The sequence below is a fragment of the Humulus lupulus genome, chromosome 8, assembly GCF_963169125.1.
Source record: "Humulus lupulus chromosome 8, drHumLupu1.1, whole genome shotgun sequence".
Lineage (NCBI taxonomy): Eukaryota > Viridiplantae > Streptophyta > Magnoliopsida > Rosales > Cannabaceae > Humulus > Humulus lupulus.
Genome location: NC_084800.1, coordinates 90299587 through 90317943, shown reverse-complemented (window position 1 = coordinate 90317943; position 18357 = coordinate 90299587). Strand labels below are relative to the sequence as shown.

Sequence of the window (18357 nt, the reverse complement as noted above, 5' to 3'; positions counted from 1 at the left end):
GAGGAGGGCTGGGTCCAGTATGTCGTTCCCACTACAAAGGCCCCCTATCTTCCATACAAGGTCCAAAAGACAGGAATTTAAACCTTCGTTTTATTAATTGTTGTTAATTGATTAGGCCCACTATAGTCATGCAAAGCAAATGGGCCTTCACAAGTGGAATCACCCACAAGAGAGGAATTTAAACTTTACATTTCCTAATGGGCCCAAATAAAACCTATCATTTTATGAATATTTTATTTGGCAAAATACCATATATCTAACAAACATATGGGCCACTATATGCATCTAAGCCCAATTGCAAAAAATACCACATATAGTGCAAACAGACATGTTATAATTGGATGGGCCTAATCATGTTACTATATGAGCAATTCTATGAATTTATGCAAAAATACCACAATTTATTTCATTTGCAAAAATACCACAATTAATTATCTAGAATTTATCAAAAAAAAATCAAATTAATTAAATTTTTACAAAAAATAAGTCAATTTAAATGAAATTTATCAACAATTAACAATAATTAATTTAAATTTCATTTATCAACAATCAACTTGGTTTTAGGTTAATTTGAAAAAAAATATTAATTTAATTTAAATAGGATTTATCAACAATTAACCAAAGTTAATTTAAATCTCATTAAAATATATATATATATTAATTGGCTGAATAAAAAAAAAAATATTTTTCAAAATTTAACCAATTTTAAATTTTAAAATCAATATCTTAACTATTTTCCAAAATATCTTGTGTTGTTATAACTATTATCAATATTTTAACAATTTAAAAATAATAAAATGCAAATAGTTATAACAAGCCTAAAATATCTTAAATAGTTAAACAAATTCAAATATCCATAAAAATATCTAACTAACAATATTAAATTTTAAATAATTTAAATATTAAAAACTATAGAATAAAAAGATATTTATATTTTCAAATAAAGATTTAATAAAAATATCAAGAATTTAAATGAAAATATCTTAAATATCTTATATCATAATTCTAATATTTTAATATATTAAAAGATTTAAAATTAAGTTGTTAGTCTAATTTTAAATTTGAATTTAATTCTTTGTAGAAAATATTTAATTATTTAAATCTCAACTAACCAAAATATCTTATTTAAAAAAAAAATTAAATGATAAAACAAAAAAGATATTTTAGTTTTGATAATAAATAATGTATTTCCACAATTTTTAATTTTATTTATTTTTCAAAAAAACAAAAATTAAAAATGATGAATAGTACCCGTGGCACTGTTCACGGGGTACTGTTCATCGATGGTGGCTGGTGTGCGCGCGCGCGGGTGGCGTGCGGAGGCGCGCGCGCGTGCGCGCGGGTGGCGCACGGAGGCGCGCGGGCATGCGCGCCGAGGCGCGCGGGTGGCGCACGGAGGCGCGCGGGTGGCGCACGGAGGCGCGCAGGCATGCGCGCCGAGGCGCGCGGGTGGCGCACGGAGGCGCGCGGGCGTGCGCGCGGGCATGGGCAGCCAGGCCAAAAATTTTCCAAAATTTTTTTTAAAGCAATTTTTCAAACCAAAACCATTTTCTAATTAATTTTTACCATGTTTTACACAAAATAAAGCATATATAAAAATTAAGAGCATAGAAAACACAACAAAATAACCTAAAAATTGCTAAAATTCACATAAAATCAATATGTTCATAAAAACATGAAAAACCATCCAATTATTCAAACATATCATATAATCCAATTTTAAACATGTTTGTACGCCCTGGCTTTCCCACGGGCTGTTTAGCAGGACAATCCTCGGACTAAACATGATTTAGCCCGAGGCTCCCACAGGCCAGAGGCTTTATCTTCAGGACGGGCCCTTTCTAGCTCGAGGGGATGGAGTTTCCTGCTCCCTCTTGTTGTTCCAGGAGCTGGGAACAACATCCGGCGACCACTGACGGATCAGCTCGGGTTATGGATTGTTCCGGCAGCGAGCTTCTCAGGAAGCTCTGACCCTATGGGAAGTCAACACGCAAGATAAACGTGCATAATCCTGCCATCACGTGTCCGATATCCCCCTGACTTCTCAGACACGCAGCAGGAACGTGCGTATTCAGACACCCACAGACGGGTTGGGCCGTGCGGCCCATTGTTTCCTTCCATACTGATTAGACCACACTTGTGTGTCAGGTTTAGGAATTAATCATGAATATCACAGACTTGATATGACAAATGGAAAGGTCACGGGATGACCTCCCTACCAATTTCCAGGTGCCTTCTCCTATAAATATGGAGACCCTGGGAATTGATAGGGGTTGGAAAAAATAGTCTTGTAAGAACTATATATTTTGTAAACCAATTACCCAGAAAAGATCAATAATATTGACTAGTGGAGTAGAAGGATTTTAACCTTCGAACCACTTAAAAACGTGTTTAAGGTCACCTAGTTCTTTTCACAAAGATTTCATATTTGCGGCGGTTCTACTTTTAAGTACTAATCTCTTTCTCTTCTTCTCTTAATTACCTGTTGCCGAAGAACCGCGTCAACAATGTTCATGCATGAAAATAAAGATTACCAAAGGCTCTGAGGCCAGTTGTTGGAAAAACTTATACAGGATCTTTATTTATTTTCATGTATATCTGATATTAAACAAATTAATACGAGATAGCCTAAAACATGTTTCTAAATTGAATTCAAAGAGAAACAAAAATAGAATACTTACAGTATACGCAGCGGAATTAAGAGTCCTTCCTTCAGTTTCTCTAACTCTTGTATCCTTTCTGTCGCAGAGTATTATCAAGAAACTGAACCGATCTTCTATTTTCTTCACGATCTTCCAATGTATCCTTAGAACCACCTAGACTAGTGTGGGCAATTCTCAACACATGAGATAGATATAAAGAGAAGAAGAGAAAATAAGAAAGTGGCTTAGAAAAGGACTTGTGTTTAGAGAGAATATAAAACTATCAGAAAATCTGACTTATCAAAAACCCCTGTTTTGACTTCTCTATAAGCACTCCTTTTATAGACTCAATTAGGCCATTTAATTTAATTAAAAAATCAATAAAATAACAGTCATTTTGAAATCCTAGGTCGAAATTATCATGGGCTATAGGCCCGTGGAATTTCCCATTTGATTATAAGTCCATTGGACTTAAAATCAAGGCCTGTATTATTTTCTATTGATTTAATTAATTAAATAATTATTTAAATCTTTTATCAAATTAATTATTTATAATTTGAACCTTGATTTAAATTTATTTATTAATTTAGATACCAATTTATCTTAATTAATAAATCTGTCATAATTTCTCTTTTCTTCTCAAAATTACACAACTCTGTGAAACTATCCAAAATTGACCTGGTCAACTTTGATAATTCTAATTGATGATTAAATCAATTAATTGAGACTATCTAGATGATTTTATCCAAGGTACAATGGGGACCATGGGCCTATGAAATCAAGCTCCAACAAGTTATCATAAATCTAACAAATAAATTTACTAACTTATTAATTCCTCGTGACTCCACTATAGACTTGGAATTGCACTCTTGAATTCATAGAACGCTCTATAACAAATATAGATACGCTATTAATTATCCATTGTTACAACCATAATTGTCACTCAATCCTCTATAGACGGTCTACAATGAGATAGGACTAAAATACCGTTTTACCCCTCATTGTATTTTATCCTTAAAACACTTAGTTCCTTGTAAATGATATTTCAGTAAACTAATTTAATTACTGAAATGAGATCTCTATCATTTAACACCTTGAACCAAACTAAAAGGAAACCATCGTTTCACTTCTTCATCAGAAGCTATAGATGTTCATATCTACGATTAACACTCCCACTCAATTATACTACCGAGTTCCCAAGATGTAAGTATGGGCTAGTTCGTAGGGTAAGCTGGTAACGAACAAGTCAAAGAACTCAAATAATACAATCAGTTAGAATACTAACCACTCAGAATTGAATTTGAATTGACCTATGGTCAACTATATGATATGACTAGAATAGATAATAACGGTATGTTTACTTATCTTATCAACTGTCAATATCGGTCCTGTCCGATGTAACAAATACATCCGATCTTATCTACTTTGCTAATGTTCTGGAAAGAACATAACACTGTAATGTGTAAGTAGATCATATCGTAGATTGGCAAGTCAGTGTAAATCCGGTGCACTGACTAATCTTAGGACTAACTTATTTTTTAACATATAATCATATTTATATTCCACTGTGATTACGTCACTATAAATAAGATTAGCTATATGCTCGGGATTTAATAGAAGTTTATATTAAATAAATAATCATGAAAATAAAACATGTGAGCAAAGTGATTGACCAAGTCAAAAAATGATTTCTATTCTTTTATTGATAATAAAATGAGATTACAAAGAATTTGGGTTTTAATTAGGGCATAAAACCCCAACAACCTCCTCTCTTTCATTTTGCCCTAGCCGCCACCTCCCTGTCCTCTACTTGCCTGCCTCACCATCTCCACCATCATCTTCGGCCACCCACCCTCACCACCTGCGATTCACCTTAGGCGCACACCTTTGTGAAATTCAGCTAAGAACACCCAGCCGCACCATCAACGAGTACAACCCTAATCCGCGCATCTCTGTGCGATTCCATTCGCGAGCCCCCAAATCCAAAACGACGAGGATAGGCTGAGGTGAGGGATGTGCTGGTGGTGATCAGAGGCGAGGGAGAAGGGTGGCGCCTGGGATGAGTGCGATTCGTGGTGCTCGGAGCTATGCAAAACGACGGGGATGGCTGGGGTTGTGACAAGGTTTTGTGCGTAGGGGATGGGGGGTTCTGGTGGTGGTTGGAGGTGAGAGAGGAGGTTGGTTCGTGGTCAAATCTGTTTTCTTTTTCTTTTCTATCTTCAAATCTGTAGTAGCTGGTTACATTCACGTTATTTGTGTGTATATTTCAGGAGGTAACTGATTACCTTCACGTTCTGATGTGTGTGTATATTTCTGGGTTCTTTATGGTAATTGGTTACCTAGGTTACCAAAACATACTTACTTTTTCTTTTTCTCCTTCAAATTTGATGTTTCTTTTCATTTCTAATATGAGTGACTCGTCACTCCTCTTATGGTAACTGGTTACCCCTTTTATGGCAGAAGGTTACTCATCTCATTGTAACTGGTTACCCCTTCTGATACATGTTATTTAACCTCTAAGACTATTTTTTACATAACTGTTAAAAATCAAACAAGTAACTGGTTATCTCTCTGGATAAATGTTATTTAACCTAGCTGTAGGATTTTTTTTTTTTACATAATTGTGAAAAATCAATTAAGTAACTGGTTACCTTACCCAGGTTTTAAAAAAAAACGTACGATCTAAAAAAAAGGGAAAAAATATTTATAATAAATAAAAATAATACTAAACACAATTCATATTGCAAAAAATAATATATAATAAAAAATTTGCAAAGCAACCATAGAAAAACTTAATAGAAAAATAGTTATATAAAATTAATATAAAAAAATCAAATAAGCTCAAAAAAATAATCAAATTATAAACATGTCCTTCCAAATTAATAAAACTTGATTAAGAGTAAAATTATGACATAAACAAACTTTTATACAAAAATATGGAAACTAAACCCATAAAAGTGAAATTTAAAAAAAAATGATAGATTAACTTTTCTTAAAAAAAACATATTTTTGCACAATCAATTAAAAATTTCATATAACATGTAATTTCCAAAAAAAAAAATTAGGGAGCATACAAAATTAAAAAAACAACAACAACAACAAAAGTATATTTTCGAGAAAACAACTTTATTTATTTCTGCCATAATAAATATAGGGTTTATACATTTTTTGACCCTGTATTTTTTCCTATTACCTGTTTGGACCCTGTGTTTTGACAAATTACTTTTTGGACCATATGTTTTGTAAAATAGTTAAAATATAATCTTAAACCCGATTTTGGTCAATGTTTTCTTAACTAAAATTACAAATAATTTACCAAACTAACAATTCAGAACAAAAATAAAATCATTCTGCTTAAAAACTGTGTTGTTATATTCAATTTTTTCTTTATCAAAATTGAGTTTATGGTTCTATTTTAATCATTTTACAAACACATAGGATCCAAAAAATAATTTGTCAAAACACATGCTAAATTATATTTTGGAGTAGAACTGAAGAAGAAGAAGAAGAAGCAGAGGAGGCAGGAGTGCTCGTCGGTGCCGAGGAAGAAGAACAGGCTGCGTGGGTGAGGGAGAGGAACAGATAGAGATCGGGGGGGGGGGGGGGGGGAGAGGGGTATAGTTTTAAGATTTTTAATTTTACGTTTTTTAAAAATTAAAATCAAATCTAAAATATAAAAAAATATATATAGTTCAAATCAGTTTTTTTTTTAATTTTATATTATTTAAAAATATGTTTTTTAATTAATTTTCTATTTAAAAATTAGTTAAAATTATTTTTTAAAATAATTATTAGGTGGACTAATAAAAAGATGACAAGTATCAGTCTAGTCACATTGACAGATCTAACAAATGGAATTGAACAAAATTATACTTTTAGTGACATTTGATACTTTTCCCATTAAAATAAGAATGAGTCTATGCTGGATATTTCTCCCAAATATTGGGTACTTATGCTGCTATTATTCTTACAAAAAATAATTTTTGTAAATATTATTTACAAACATATAACAAATATTTACAATTTTATAACAGATATTTATAAATTTTTTAAACGTTGATCACAAAAAATTGTATTTACCCTTTTATTTATGATTTAAAAGCTATTCTTTATTTACACTTTTGCCAATAAGTATTTTTATCCAAAATATACATATTTTTGTAATGCACCGCGTTTTTCATATTTTTTTTCAACTTTTAGCTAGCTAGTTCGTTCGAGCCTACCTAATCCATACCATATTGGCTAATAGTATCTCTTTATTATATATACACAATACATATATAAATAAATTCATAAAATATTAATTATAATAATGATTGCGAGTATAATATTTTCCCGCTAGTACTGATGTTTGGCCGGTAAGAAAATTTACAGTAAGTCAAAGTCGTCGTCTTCCATTCACCCATGGGATTTTGCTCTTCTTGACCGCTTCCTCTTCCAAAACTCAAACCAAAATCTCTCTACTCGTTTTCCTCTATTATATATTAACATTCTCCATTGTAAAATCTGTATCATCACCCATAAAAAGAAAACAACAAAAAACAAAATCCTTCTCCCGATCCGACTAATTTCCTGAAGTCATGTACTTGCTCGTAGACTGCTCCAACTGCCGTACGCCGCTGCAACTTCCGCCGGGAGCCACTACCATACGTTGTGCCTTATGCCGCGCAGTCACGCGCGTAGCTCCGCTACGTACCGCCGCCCCACCGCCGTACTCTGCCGGGCAGCATCAACGACCTGCTCCGCCGCCGTATACGATTCCATATCCGTACAATCGCGTACCTTCGGGGGGGCTTCCGTCGGCACATGGGCGGAAGCGTGCTCTGATATGCGGCGTTTCGTATAAGAACACGAGGCACGAGCTAAAGGGGTGTATTAACGATGCTAAATGCATGAAGTATTTGCTGATCAACAAGTTCAGCTTCCCTGAGTCGTCAATTGTCATGCTTACTGGTATAAAAAAATCGCTTTGATTTCTCCGTCCAACTTATTGACTTTAATTATATTGTTATTTTTTATTTATTGATGTTGATTATGACTTGACCAATGTTGTTCTTAGTTTGTAATCATGGATTCTTATACCTATTCCCTTTTTTTTTCAATTTTTTTTTATGAGGTTGAAAAATCATGGAACTTATTTTGCTACTGTAATAAATTTTGCTCCATTGTTCTAAATATTACAAAAATAAAATATACATAAACCATTAATTATTCACCAATTAGCTATTTATATATCAATTCTATAAACTTTAGAAAACAAAAATCAAATCAACAGTATGACACGATTCGAAATTTTAATTTGGTGTAATGGGAAGGAGTTCAAACTCCACTGTTGTTGTAATGTTTTTAAAGTCAAATTATGTAACATTTTTTTTTTGGTTAAAGTAAATGATTTGTCAATTGACTTTAGTGCTTTGTTATTATTCTGATATTGGCTTGTTGTTGCAAGTTGTTTTGTAGAAGAAGAAACTGATCCGTACAAACGTCCAACCAAACAGAACATGAGAATGGCCATGTATTGGCTTGTGCACGGTTGTCAGCCAGGAGACTCCTTGGTATTCCATTTCTCTGGCCATGGATCCCAACAGAAGGACTACAATGGAGATGAGATCGACGGCTATGATGAGACGCTTTGCCCCTTGGATTATGAGTCTCAAGGGATGATCGTTGATGATGAAATTAATGCCACAATCGTGAAGCCTCTTCCTGCCGGTGTCAAGCTTCATGCGATTATAGACGCTTGTCATAGTGGAACTGTGCTTGATTTGCCGTTTCTTTGTAGGATGGACAGGTTTGTGGATAGTTTTTGTCAATCATAATCTTGTATGTCTTTACTAGATGAAGCTAAATTATCATCACCTAAAGTCTCATATAGATTATACTCTGTAAATGTAGAAGTGGGAAGTATGTTTGGGAGGATCATCGGCCTAGGTCAGGGGTTTGGAAGGGAACGAAAGGCGGGGAAGTCATTTCCTTCAGTGGCTGTGATGATAATCAGACCTCAGCTGATACCTCAGTAAGTTAGAACTTAGGACATGCTAAATGTCTTTGTTAAAGTGAAAAAACAAAGCCTTAATGTTGTTCTTATTTATGTGCACAGGCTATGTCCAAGATTACCTCAACTGGTGCCATGACTTATTCTTTCATCCAAGCCATCGAGCGTGGACATGCAACTACATATGGGAATATGCTAAACTCAATGCGATCTACTATTCGAAACACAGATAATGATCTTGGGGGTGGTATTGTGACATCTCTACTCACCATGCTCTTGTCCGGGGGAAGCCTTTCCGGCGGGTTTAGACAGGTATTTTAGTTATTTCACATTAGTTGAATTGGATGCTAATGACCGTTGTGCTTCTGCAAGTAACAACACCATGTCTCAAGATAATCCTAACTTTGTTGGCTTGAATTCTTTTTTTTTTTAAATATTGCAGGAGCCGCAGTTGACTGCCAATGAACCTTTCGACGTGTATTCAAAGACTTTCTCTCTTTAAAGTAGTCAAAGTAATTTCTCCATTCTTTAATCATTAGATTTGTCATGGTCAAAATTTCACACACATGTTCCTTGAGTTTATGTATAGTTCTCGAGAAAATCTATTCATTAAATAACATGTGTTGTATCTTAAATTTTCTGTAAAATAATGATTTCTATTGAATTTGTTTTTTGTTCTCTTCCTAAAAAATGAAAGACAAGATTATACTATTAATGCAAACATCATTAGCAAGAACAAAACCAATTATTATTAGCATTTTCATTACAACCTAGTACAATCGTCTCAGCTTATATGTTCTAAAGAAATAATAACCTGTCCTCTAGGCTCTACTAGGCTTTGTTCTTCTTCAACAACTTGCATTGCTTCTTGTATCTTGCATTGTCCTTCAAAGCCAACTCCTGGTATAACTACACGCACATAAAAAATTTCATCACATTATTCTCTCTCTCTCTCTCTGTGAAGACTTGAAAAAAGTTCTATATTGTAAATGGGAAAGAAAGTATAGCATGTACCTTTTTCTCATTGTGAGAGAGTTTGTACCACATTTGACCAATTCTCTTACTGGTTTCACCAAACGAAGATGATTTGACCACACCCCAAGTAGCCATAACAAAGAATGCATAAGAAGTACATGGCTTCACAGGACAACTATGCCTTCTAAACAATCTCTCAAACACATCAATCTTCTTCTCTGAACTTCTCTTCCTTGATTTCACTTTCTTAGAAGGCCTTAATAAATTCTCAGAGAAAATCCGAGGAGGATAATATGTCACTGGAGATATGACCCCACTTCTCAGCCTCGTCACAACGCACTCCCTAATCTTAATAACCTCAGACCTATCAACCTCTTCGCCAAAACGACAATTTTCATCAGCTACTGGCTCTGCAAAACGACCTTCGTTCCTTAATTCTTCAGAGCCATTTGGGGTCACGTACGAAGAAAAGCTTGAATCTTCAATCGAAATTTTTTCTGGGTTATATGCAACTGTCCCAGGAGATTCAAGAGGAGGACCAAGTTTCTCGTGAAAAAGTTTCTTGGCGATATTCAATTGAACCGAGAATTGCAAGTCCCCTGCATCTCCTTGAACTTGGATTGTGTCCCCATTTAAAAAACCAGACAATTGGAGAGCCATGGGAGACACTAATGGGGTTCGTATTGATGGTGGTCGTGGTGTATTCATTGACTGGTTTTGTCCCTGCAAATCCAAGTTCGCCATTAATGAATGAAACAATTTAATTGAAGTTAATAGAAGAAGCAAATGGGACGTAAATGGACATGTATGCAATAGCGGCTTTCTCTTTCTATTAGTGGAACCGTTGCAATTTTCTACGACAGACGACAGTTACGATCGGGTCGTTTGAATTTGGTTTCCAAAAGTTGCAACGAACGATCCTTGTCAGTATTGCTCAACGACCATATTAAAATTGTCGTTTAAATAGACATACTACATTGCCCTTAAAAGGTTTTTTTTTTATTTTTGTTGGTGGCTATGCGTATTTGTTATGAATGACAACTCGTGTCAACCACTATTTACTGGAATCACTGCTACTTTATAAAGGGCTTGGAATTTTCTTTTTCTTGATTTTTTTTCTTTTAGGAAAAAGGGATGTAACTTTCATTTAGTTTATCTTCTTGTTGAAATGAAAACGACTTTGTTGTACATGTTTAAATATGAAGTATGTAAGATCTTAGTTTTACGAGAAACTGACATGTCCCACAAAAACTTACCTATGTAGACATCAATTTTGATTTGATGCATAATCAGCAAAACGTTCATTAATTTTGATCTAATGCTATAGACTTGCAATGTTGACAAGTTCTTTGTCGTAGTTCTCACTTCCTTTGTAGCTAGTTTCATGATGATGTGCTATATGCTTTATTGTTTACTGTCATTTATCTATGCATGTTTGGAAGTTGTCTAATTTTTGGAGCATTGTTGAGCATAACTAATATACTGCAGTCTCTACTTTTTGTTGTCTCTTACTCAGTTATGTTATATTTTGAAAAAAAGCTTGGAGCATTAGGGCAGAGTGACAAAAAGCCAAACATGGTTCTCATCACTTCTCTCCTTTAATGGGCTAATCAATTTGATGAGAGTTGGTTGAGAGTGCAACTTTTTCAACCTTTCTTTTCCATTGCACAAAGCTTTCATGCAACCAGTCTTGTGGCAAGCTCCTTATCCTAGCTTCCTCGTAATGAATGTGGATGGAACATTCAATTTAGAAGAATGACTGATTAGAATTAGTGCTATTCTCTATGACTTTAATGGGTTCCCTTTAGATTGCCTTGCAAAGAGATTGATTGGTCTCTTCACTCCAAACGAAGCAGAAGCTTTGGCTCTTTTTTCAATTTACACTAGAGTTTGGAACTTGGTTTTCCTATTTCTATCATTGAGACGATGTTAAGAGTGCAGTTACCTTTGTTATCTCTCTTAGTGATGTTGTTTCTCAATAGAATTGTATTCTTAAGAACATTAGAATCTTGTTATCTGTCTTTTGAGATATATCTCTAGTTTATGTGTGTTTTGTATTTGTAATATTGTTGCTATAGGTTTCAGATAGAAAATGAATTAACTTAGAAGAAATTCTTAATGTATTATGACTTGTTTCATGATTCTTAAAAAAAAAAAAAAAATTGATGTTAGATGCCCATTAACCTTCAGTTCTTAGTTCAAAGGGATTTATACATATATTAAGATATTATATAAATATGTTTAAGTAAAAAAATTACAATAATAGAACTTTGTTCTAGCAAAAAACAAAAGATTACAATAATAATATTTTATAAAATATAAAATCAATTATAATATAACTTTTTATGATTGATGATCAATCTCTTACTCTTCTAATTAGTTTTATTAATATATATTTTTTAAAAAAATCAATGTAATTAATAAATATAAATTTAAAGACAATTTTTTTTTTAAATCAACGAAAATATCTAAATTTTGAAAATAACATCGCCAATAAAATGATATGGAAATTAATAGTTATTGTTGACCTTTTATTTTATGCAATGACAATTTACAAGTATAAATCTCAAGAACAAATCACACACAAAATTTGTGGTTCGGCCCTACAAGAAAAAAAACTACAACCACGAGTCACTTTTATTGATAATATTCGAATGCAAAGAATCAAATGAACTTAAATTAATTGAGTCTCAACACTGAGTTTTCTTTACAATTATACAAAGTTTTAGCACAGTAATTCTCTCATGAAAATAAATGCACAGTGAGGTGAGTAATGCTAAAAATTATACATTTTAAGGATTAAATTGTGTACATAAATTTAATTTAAATTAATTATTTTTATGGTTTTAATTTTGAGATCGTTTTAGATGAAAAATATTTAATTTACTTTGATTTTTGTGTTATATTTGTAGATTTGAGAAAAATGGTATAATTAAAAAGAAAAACAAAAGCCCAAATGAAAAGCCCAAGCCATTTTTTTAGTTCAATCAGTAGCTACCACGTGATGTCTTAGGATTCGTCGCGCCAATCTGAGCCTAAGCCAAGACTCCTGACCGAGCTCTCCTGCGCATGACATGTGGCACTTGTCTCTTCTTTTCTAGCTGCAACTAATACATGGGGCCCATCATGCGGCCCACTCACATGTGCACCACTTCAGCGCCTACCACGTGTCCCAATTGTCCTCCACGCCCCAACACTTGTCTATCGAAGCCTCTGCGCACGCAGCACTTGTCCAGCTGTCCCCTCAAGCCTTCTATTGAGCATCTCACAATGCGACATGTGTCTAAGTTTGTCTCCCAGTTTTTCACAACAACTACACAATTCAATCTCTTTTCGATATATGGCTAGATAAAGCCACCAATTCGAGCTCGACACGTGTCCCACTTGTTCCATATTGCATAAGAAATTAAAATTATTTTCTCCACTTTCTATTACAAGTTTTTACTAGTTTTGGGATGAGCGAAATTTCTCTATAAATAGGACACAAAAGCTAGTGCAAACCATCAAATTAGTGAGCATAATTTTAGAGAGAAAAATACACTTTGTCATTTTGTTTCTCTTTTATTTCTTTTATATTTTTTTAGCGAATCGAATGCCTATTTTAGGCTAAATTTTCTTGTGGAAAAGCTAGAGTAGAGTTCATGTTCAACATTATTTTTATAATATATTGATTCTCTGTGTTCTTCATTTCTATATTTGTTTCAATTCAAATTTCTTTTCTTCTAATTTTTATTTTAAATTTATTGGTATCTTTTACATAAGTTTAGTCATACTTTTCTTATGTAACTTAGGCTATTTATTTAACTTCGGATATTTATTTTAGTTGTCCTCCATGCCCCAACACTTGCCTACCGAAGCCTCTACGCACGCGACACTTGTCCAGCTGTCCCCTCAAGCCTTCTACCGAGCATCTCACAACACGACATGTGTCTAAGTTTGTCTCCCACTTTTCCACAACAACTACACAATTCAATCTCTTTTTGATATGTGGCCAATATAAAGCCGCCAATTCGAGCTTGACATGTGTCCCACTTGTCCCATATTGCATCAGAAATTAAAGTTATTTTCTCCACTTTCTATTACACGTTTTTGCTAGTTTTGGGTTGAGCAAAATTTCTCTATAAATAGGACCCAAAAGCTAGTGCAAAACATCAAATTAGTGAGCATAATTTTAGAGAGAAAAATACACTTTGTCATTTTGTATTTTAGGCTAAATTTTCTTGTGAAAAAGCTAGAGTAGAGTTCATGTTCAACATTATTTTTATAACATATTGATTCTCTATGTTCTTCATTTCTATATTTGTTTCAATTCAAATTTCTTTTCATCTAATTTTTATTCTAAATTTATTGGTATCTTTTACATAAGTTTAGTCATGATTTTCTTATGTAACTTAGACTATTGATTTAATTTAGGAAATTTGTTATATTATATGTTTTTTACTGCATTTTGTCATTGGTATTTGTCGCTCAAAGGTATATAATATGATAGATTTTAAAATTAGACGTTAGTGTAAATTTAATTAAGAACATATTTTAAAATGAGTTTTATTATATATATTTTCCAACTATAATTAATGGTGTAGATTATAATTGTGTAGAAGGAATTAATTTTATTAAAAAAAAATGTGTTTGGATGTGCTTAACTCAAAACTAGACATGGTGATGTGGCATAACGAAATGACATGTGGCAATAATAAGCATTAATTTTGCTTACCCTGGTCGATTATACTCGACCAGAAGATAAGGTTTTACCCTCCTCAGAGTCAAATAATGAGTTAAGGATCACTGCTCAGAAGGTTGTTGATCAATGACAAGCCGACTACATGTAAGCGACTTGAAGAGAACCTGGTACAGTTCAAACGATTAGAGTGGCTCAAATTTCCTGAGATATTTATGTAACAGTAATTTGAATGTATTTTTTATATTCTTTTATTACATATTCATTTGTAACAAACACACATTATGTGTATAGGGCCCATTTAATGTATTTTTTATATTCTTTTTTTACATATTGATTCACATGATATTTTTTAGATAATATTTTTTTATGGAAAATGTCTTTTTTTAATTAAGTATATGAGATTTTTTTTCGTAGCAATAAATGATTTATTGATAATAATTATTGAGAATGTAATACATCTAGAATAAAAAGAATGATAATCTACTAGCCATACAAGTTGTACATCCACCTTAAGAGTATGCACAAATAATTCATGATTATGAACATGAACTAGTGATGGACCCAAAACGGGTATGTTTAAAAATTGATATATCGCAAGCGCACGAATCGTCCATATAGAATAGTGATCGTAAGCAAGGATGTCGAATCCAAATGAGTTGTCTAAAATCGAAAATGAAACTATTTTAAATCAAAAGTAATAAATTCTAACCTAGTTCCAAAGATTGATAAGTTTTAATATTATGAACATAAAATAAAAGATTGAAAAATAAAGCTATTTAAGATAATGAAAATAAACCAATAATGAGTTGAAAATAAATGTTAAAATAAAAGATTATTAAGATACTAGAATCCACAAAATGTAAGTTTAATAATATTTATTAGTATATTGATTCCCAAGTGTTAGTGATAGTTAAAATAATTTAAACTATCATTTTTCAAAAAGATTTATAATTTTAAACACAAATTTCTTATAAAAAGATAGGATTTTTCTTCACTTTTCAAAATTATAATTTCAAAGCATTTAGTGTAAATCAATCTAATGAAATAACAAATAAATCAATGAACATTATTTATAAGGCAAAACATAATATTTTTGTTCTAAGCATGGATGTGTACAATTTAATGACACATCTTACACAAAGAATATGATGTTTATGCACTAATGAAGTACAAAGTGTAAATATGTTCTAACAATCTAAAATACAAGATATTTAAGATGAAAGAAATATATGAAGAAGAAAAATCCATAGACTTTGTTGCATTACAAGGGAAATCAACATACAACATAAATATTACTTAGTTACAAGTTGCTTCATCATGATCTTAATAATCTTATGAAAAAGATTAGAAGCACATAACTAGAGTAGAAATTACAAAATAAAAGACATACATACTTGCAAAATGCTCTTGAAAAACCCAAATGGAAGAGAGAATGGTAGAGAGAAAATGAGAGAAAAAGATGGTAACCAAAAACATTAAGCACCCCAAAATGGTCTTCAAAACCCTTATTTATAGCCAAAATGAGATTATTAAAATAATCAATTTAAATTAAGTAAATTGATTAAATTAATAATAAAATGGTAAATAGGGGTAAATTGTAGGAGTGATGATGATTTTGGGGTAAAAAGTGTGTAGAAAATGGGTAAAAATGTGACATTTTAGACAAGGGGACAATATACAACTTGATGGGCTCAAGAGGGGGCTGGGTTGTTGCTGGCAGATGTGGCAGGCGGCATTGGGAGCTGCTGGGCCGGTTTGGCTGGGCAAAGGGACGGGCTGGAGCAAGCTGAAGGCTGGCGTGGGCCTGGGCCTTGGTGGGCTGCTGAATGATTTGAAGAGGCCCAAGTTGGCTTGCTGAAAATTTCTAAATGGTGGAGAATTGCTGAATGGTGGGTCACGTGAAGTGCATTGCTGCATATATGAGGAGATGCTGAGTAAATGGCCAGGCGCTTGGTGCTGTAGCAGGCGGCTGCTGAGAGAAAAATGGGACAGGTGGCAGCAGCTGGTTGAAGGAGGGAAGGCTCAGCTGGACACGTGGCGTGCGCTGATTGGAGGTAGCAGTGGGCTTGGGCCTGCGGTGGCTGGGCTGGTGGGCTTCTATGCCACAATTTGCTATTTTCTCTTCATAAATGCCATTTTTGTTTTCTTTTCTCTTCTTTCTTTCAAGCATGCAATATAATTCCTACAAGATAAAAATAAATTAAATAACAATCAAATATTTTCAATTATAAATAAATCATATTAATTATTTGAAAATATTGATTATAACTTAATTTAATAAAGCATTTAAGTTCAAAAGAATTACACTTTTAACTTCTAACTTAACAATCCAAATTTCATATAATTAAATTACAACATTTTATAATAAAATATCTATAAAAACATACAAAAATCTATAAAACTACACTAAGACTAATAAATTAAAAATTACATAAAAACTTAATAAGTTAATTAAAAACTCAAGAACTAAGCAACAATTAGCATATAAAATATGGTAAAATAACTCTATTTTGTAGAGTTATCAACTAGGGACACCCTAGGAAAATTGTGTTAGGATTAATGTCATAAAAGCATGTAAAGACATTTTATTGAATTAAATAAATTTTTTTTTATTATATTTGAATATTATAATTATTGTTTGAATTAATTATATGATAATATCAAGAAAATTCCTTATTCATTCATGAGAATATGATATTGTATTAGTATGAGAGAATTAAGATCATATATAATGAATAAAATAGCTAGTAACTTATTAAAGTATGGAATCTTTAATGAATAGTTCCTAGTACGGTTTACTAAGCATACGGAATGCAAGTGATCTAGATTCGAATTTCTGATGTGGATTGACATATTAGTAAAGGTGTTGTATATAATAGAGATAGTATATTGCAGGACCGATAAGAATTAATTATCTTTATAAACTTGTTGTTTGACATAAAGATTTGATTCTTATCATAATAAATGATCATTTATAGATCAATCTAAATCATGAGTAATCATGAACTCCTGATTGTGTTTATTGGATCTTTTGATTCACTCGCTAAGGTTTCTTAGTATAATGTGGCTAATGAATTTTGTTTAGGAGATTCAAAATCATGAATGACTGGGAACATGAATTACAATAATGGAATTCATACTTTCCTAATGGATAGAATATTGGTTCATTTAAGGGTTAATTCTGAAACTGAATAGTTATTGAGCTCAAATCTATAATTTGATTATAGATTAATTATTCGCTAGTGAATTAATGGTACTTAAGGATCGAGAGGTAATTAGAAGGGTATAATTGTAATCTTGACCAGCTCTAATTAACAAACCAATAAATGGAGGACAAATCTACATTTATTGATTATATCAATGGACAACAAGAGAAAACTTTGTAAATATAATTCTATAAATACTTAGAGTGCAATTCCATATTTATAGTGGAGTAATCACCGAATTATAAATATGATTATTGGATTAAATATTTTAATTAATAATTTGGTTTATTGGAGCTTCGTATTATAGGTTCATGGTTGCTAGATCACCTCTGTCCTACACTGTCAAGGATAAGGATGTAAAAAGATAGATTTGTAGAGAGAATGACTTAATTGCAAAGGAATTAATTTTTCAGGGCAAGGAAATAATTATGTGATAATTATAGGCAATTGATATTATAGACAATGGTATCAAATTCATACTTCATCCTATCCTACCGACGAATCTCTATTTCAGATCATGGCAAACGAAACCTCATCTACAAGTTCTACAAGCTCTAGTGCTCCTATAATATCGCCCTTGTCACTTACTCCTTCTCCATCTTTCCGCAAGTCTACAACCAACAAACTTGACTTTATTTAAGAACTATGATATGTTCCTAAAGAAAACAAGATTACCAATAACAACCTTCCTTTGATTAACCCATACCAAATTTTCCCAAAATTCATTACTCATTTTAGCCGATCCATTAAAGCTCTCATCAAACCTTCCTACAAAGCCCCAAAAAAATATATCCAAGCTTCTAAATTTAGTGAGTGCCAATTAAGACCTACTCCTGAGGTCCAATTTGTTACTTTACA

At 32.6% G+C, this 18357-nt stretch overlaps 2 protein-coding genes across 2 annotated transcripts; one reads left to right on the top strand and one right to left on the bottom strand.

The window, feature by feature from the left end:
* Positions 1-6954: 6954 nt before the first annotated feature.
* Positions 6955-9301, top strand: LOC133798087 (metacaspase-1-like). Its single transcript, XM_062236273.1, has 5 exons — positions 6955-7595; positions 8103-8433; positions 8538-8658; positions 8743-8949; positions 9080-9301. The coding sequence occupies exons 1-5, from the start codon at positions 7223-7225 to the stop codon at positions 9137-9139; spliced, it is 1092 nt and encodes a 363-aa protein (XP_062092257.1). The 5' UTR covers positions 6955-7222; the 3' UTR covers positions 9140-9301.
* Positions 9302-9423: 122 nt separating this feature from the next.
* Positions 9424-10337, bottom strand: LOC133798088 (uncharacterized). Its single transcript, XM_062236274.1, has 2 exons — positions 9652-10337; positions 9424-9546 (listed from the first exon to the last, which is right to left on the bottom strand). The coding sequence occupies exons 1-2, from the start codon at positions 10318-10320 to the stop codon at positions 9469-9471; spliced, it is 747 nt and encodes a 248-aa protein (XP_062092258.1). The 5' UTR covers positions 10321-10337; the 3' UTR covers positions 9424-9468.
* Between the last annotated feature and the right edge of the window lie 8020 nt (positions 10338-18357).

Bases quoted from the DNA above. Each gene is read 5' to 3' on its own strand.
- LOC133798087 (XM_062236273.1), top strand. From the start codon at position 7,223: ATGTACTTGCTCGTAGACTGCTCCAACTGCCGTACGCCGCTGCAACTT. The intron at 8,434-8,537 runs GTTTGTGGATAG...CTGTAAATGTAG, and splicing joins TTTCTTTGTAGGATGGACAG to AAGTGGGAAGTATGTTTGGG. The intron at 8,950-9,079 runs GTATTTTAGTTA...TAAATATTGCAG, and splicing joins TTTCCGGCGGGTTTAGACAG to GAGCCGCAGTTGACTGCCAA.
- LOC133798088 (XM_062236274.1), bottom strand. From the start codon at position 10,320: ATGAATACACCACGACCACCATCAATACGAACCCCATTAGTGTCTCCC. The intron at 9,547-9,651 runs GTACATGCTATA...ATGTGCGTGTAG, and splicing joins TCTCTCACAATGAGAAAAAG to TTATACCAGGAGTTGGCTTT.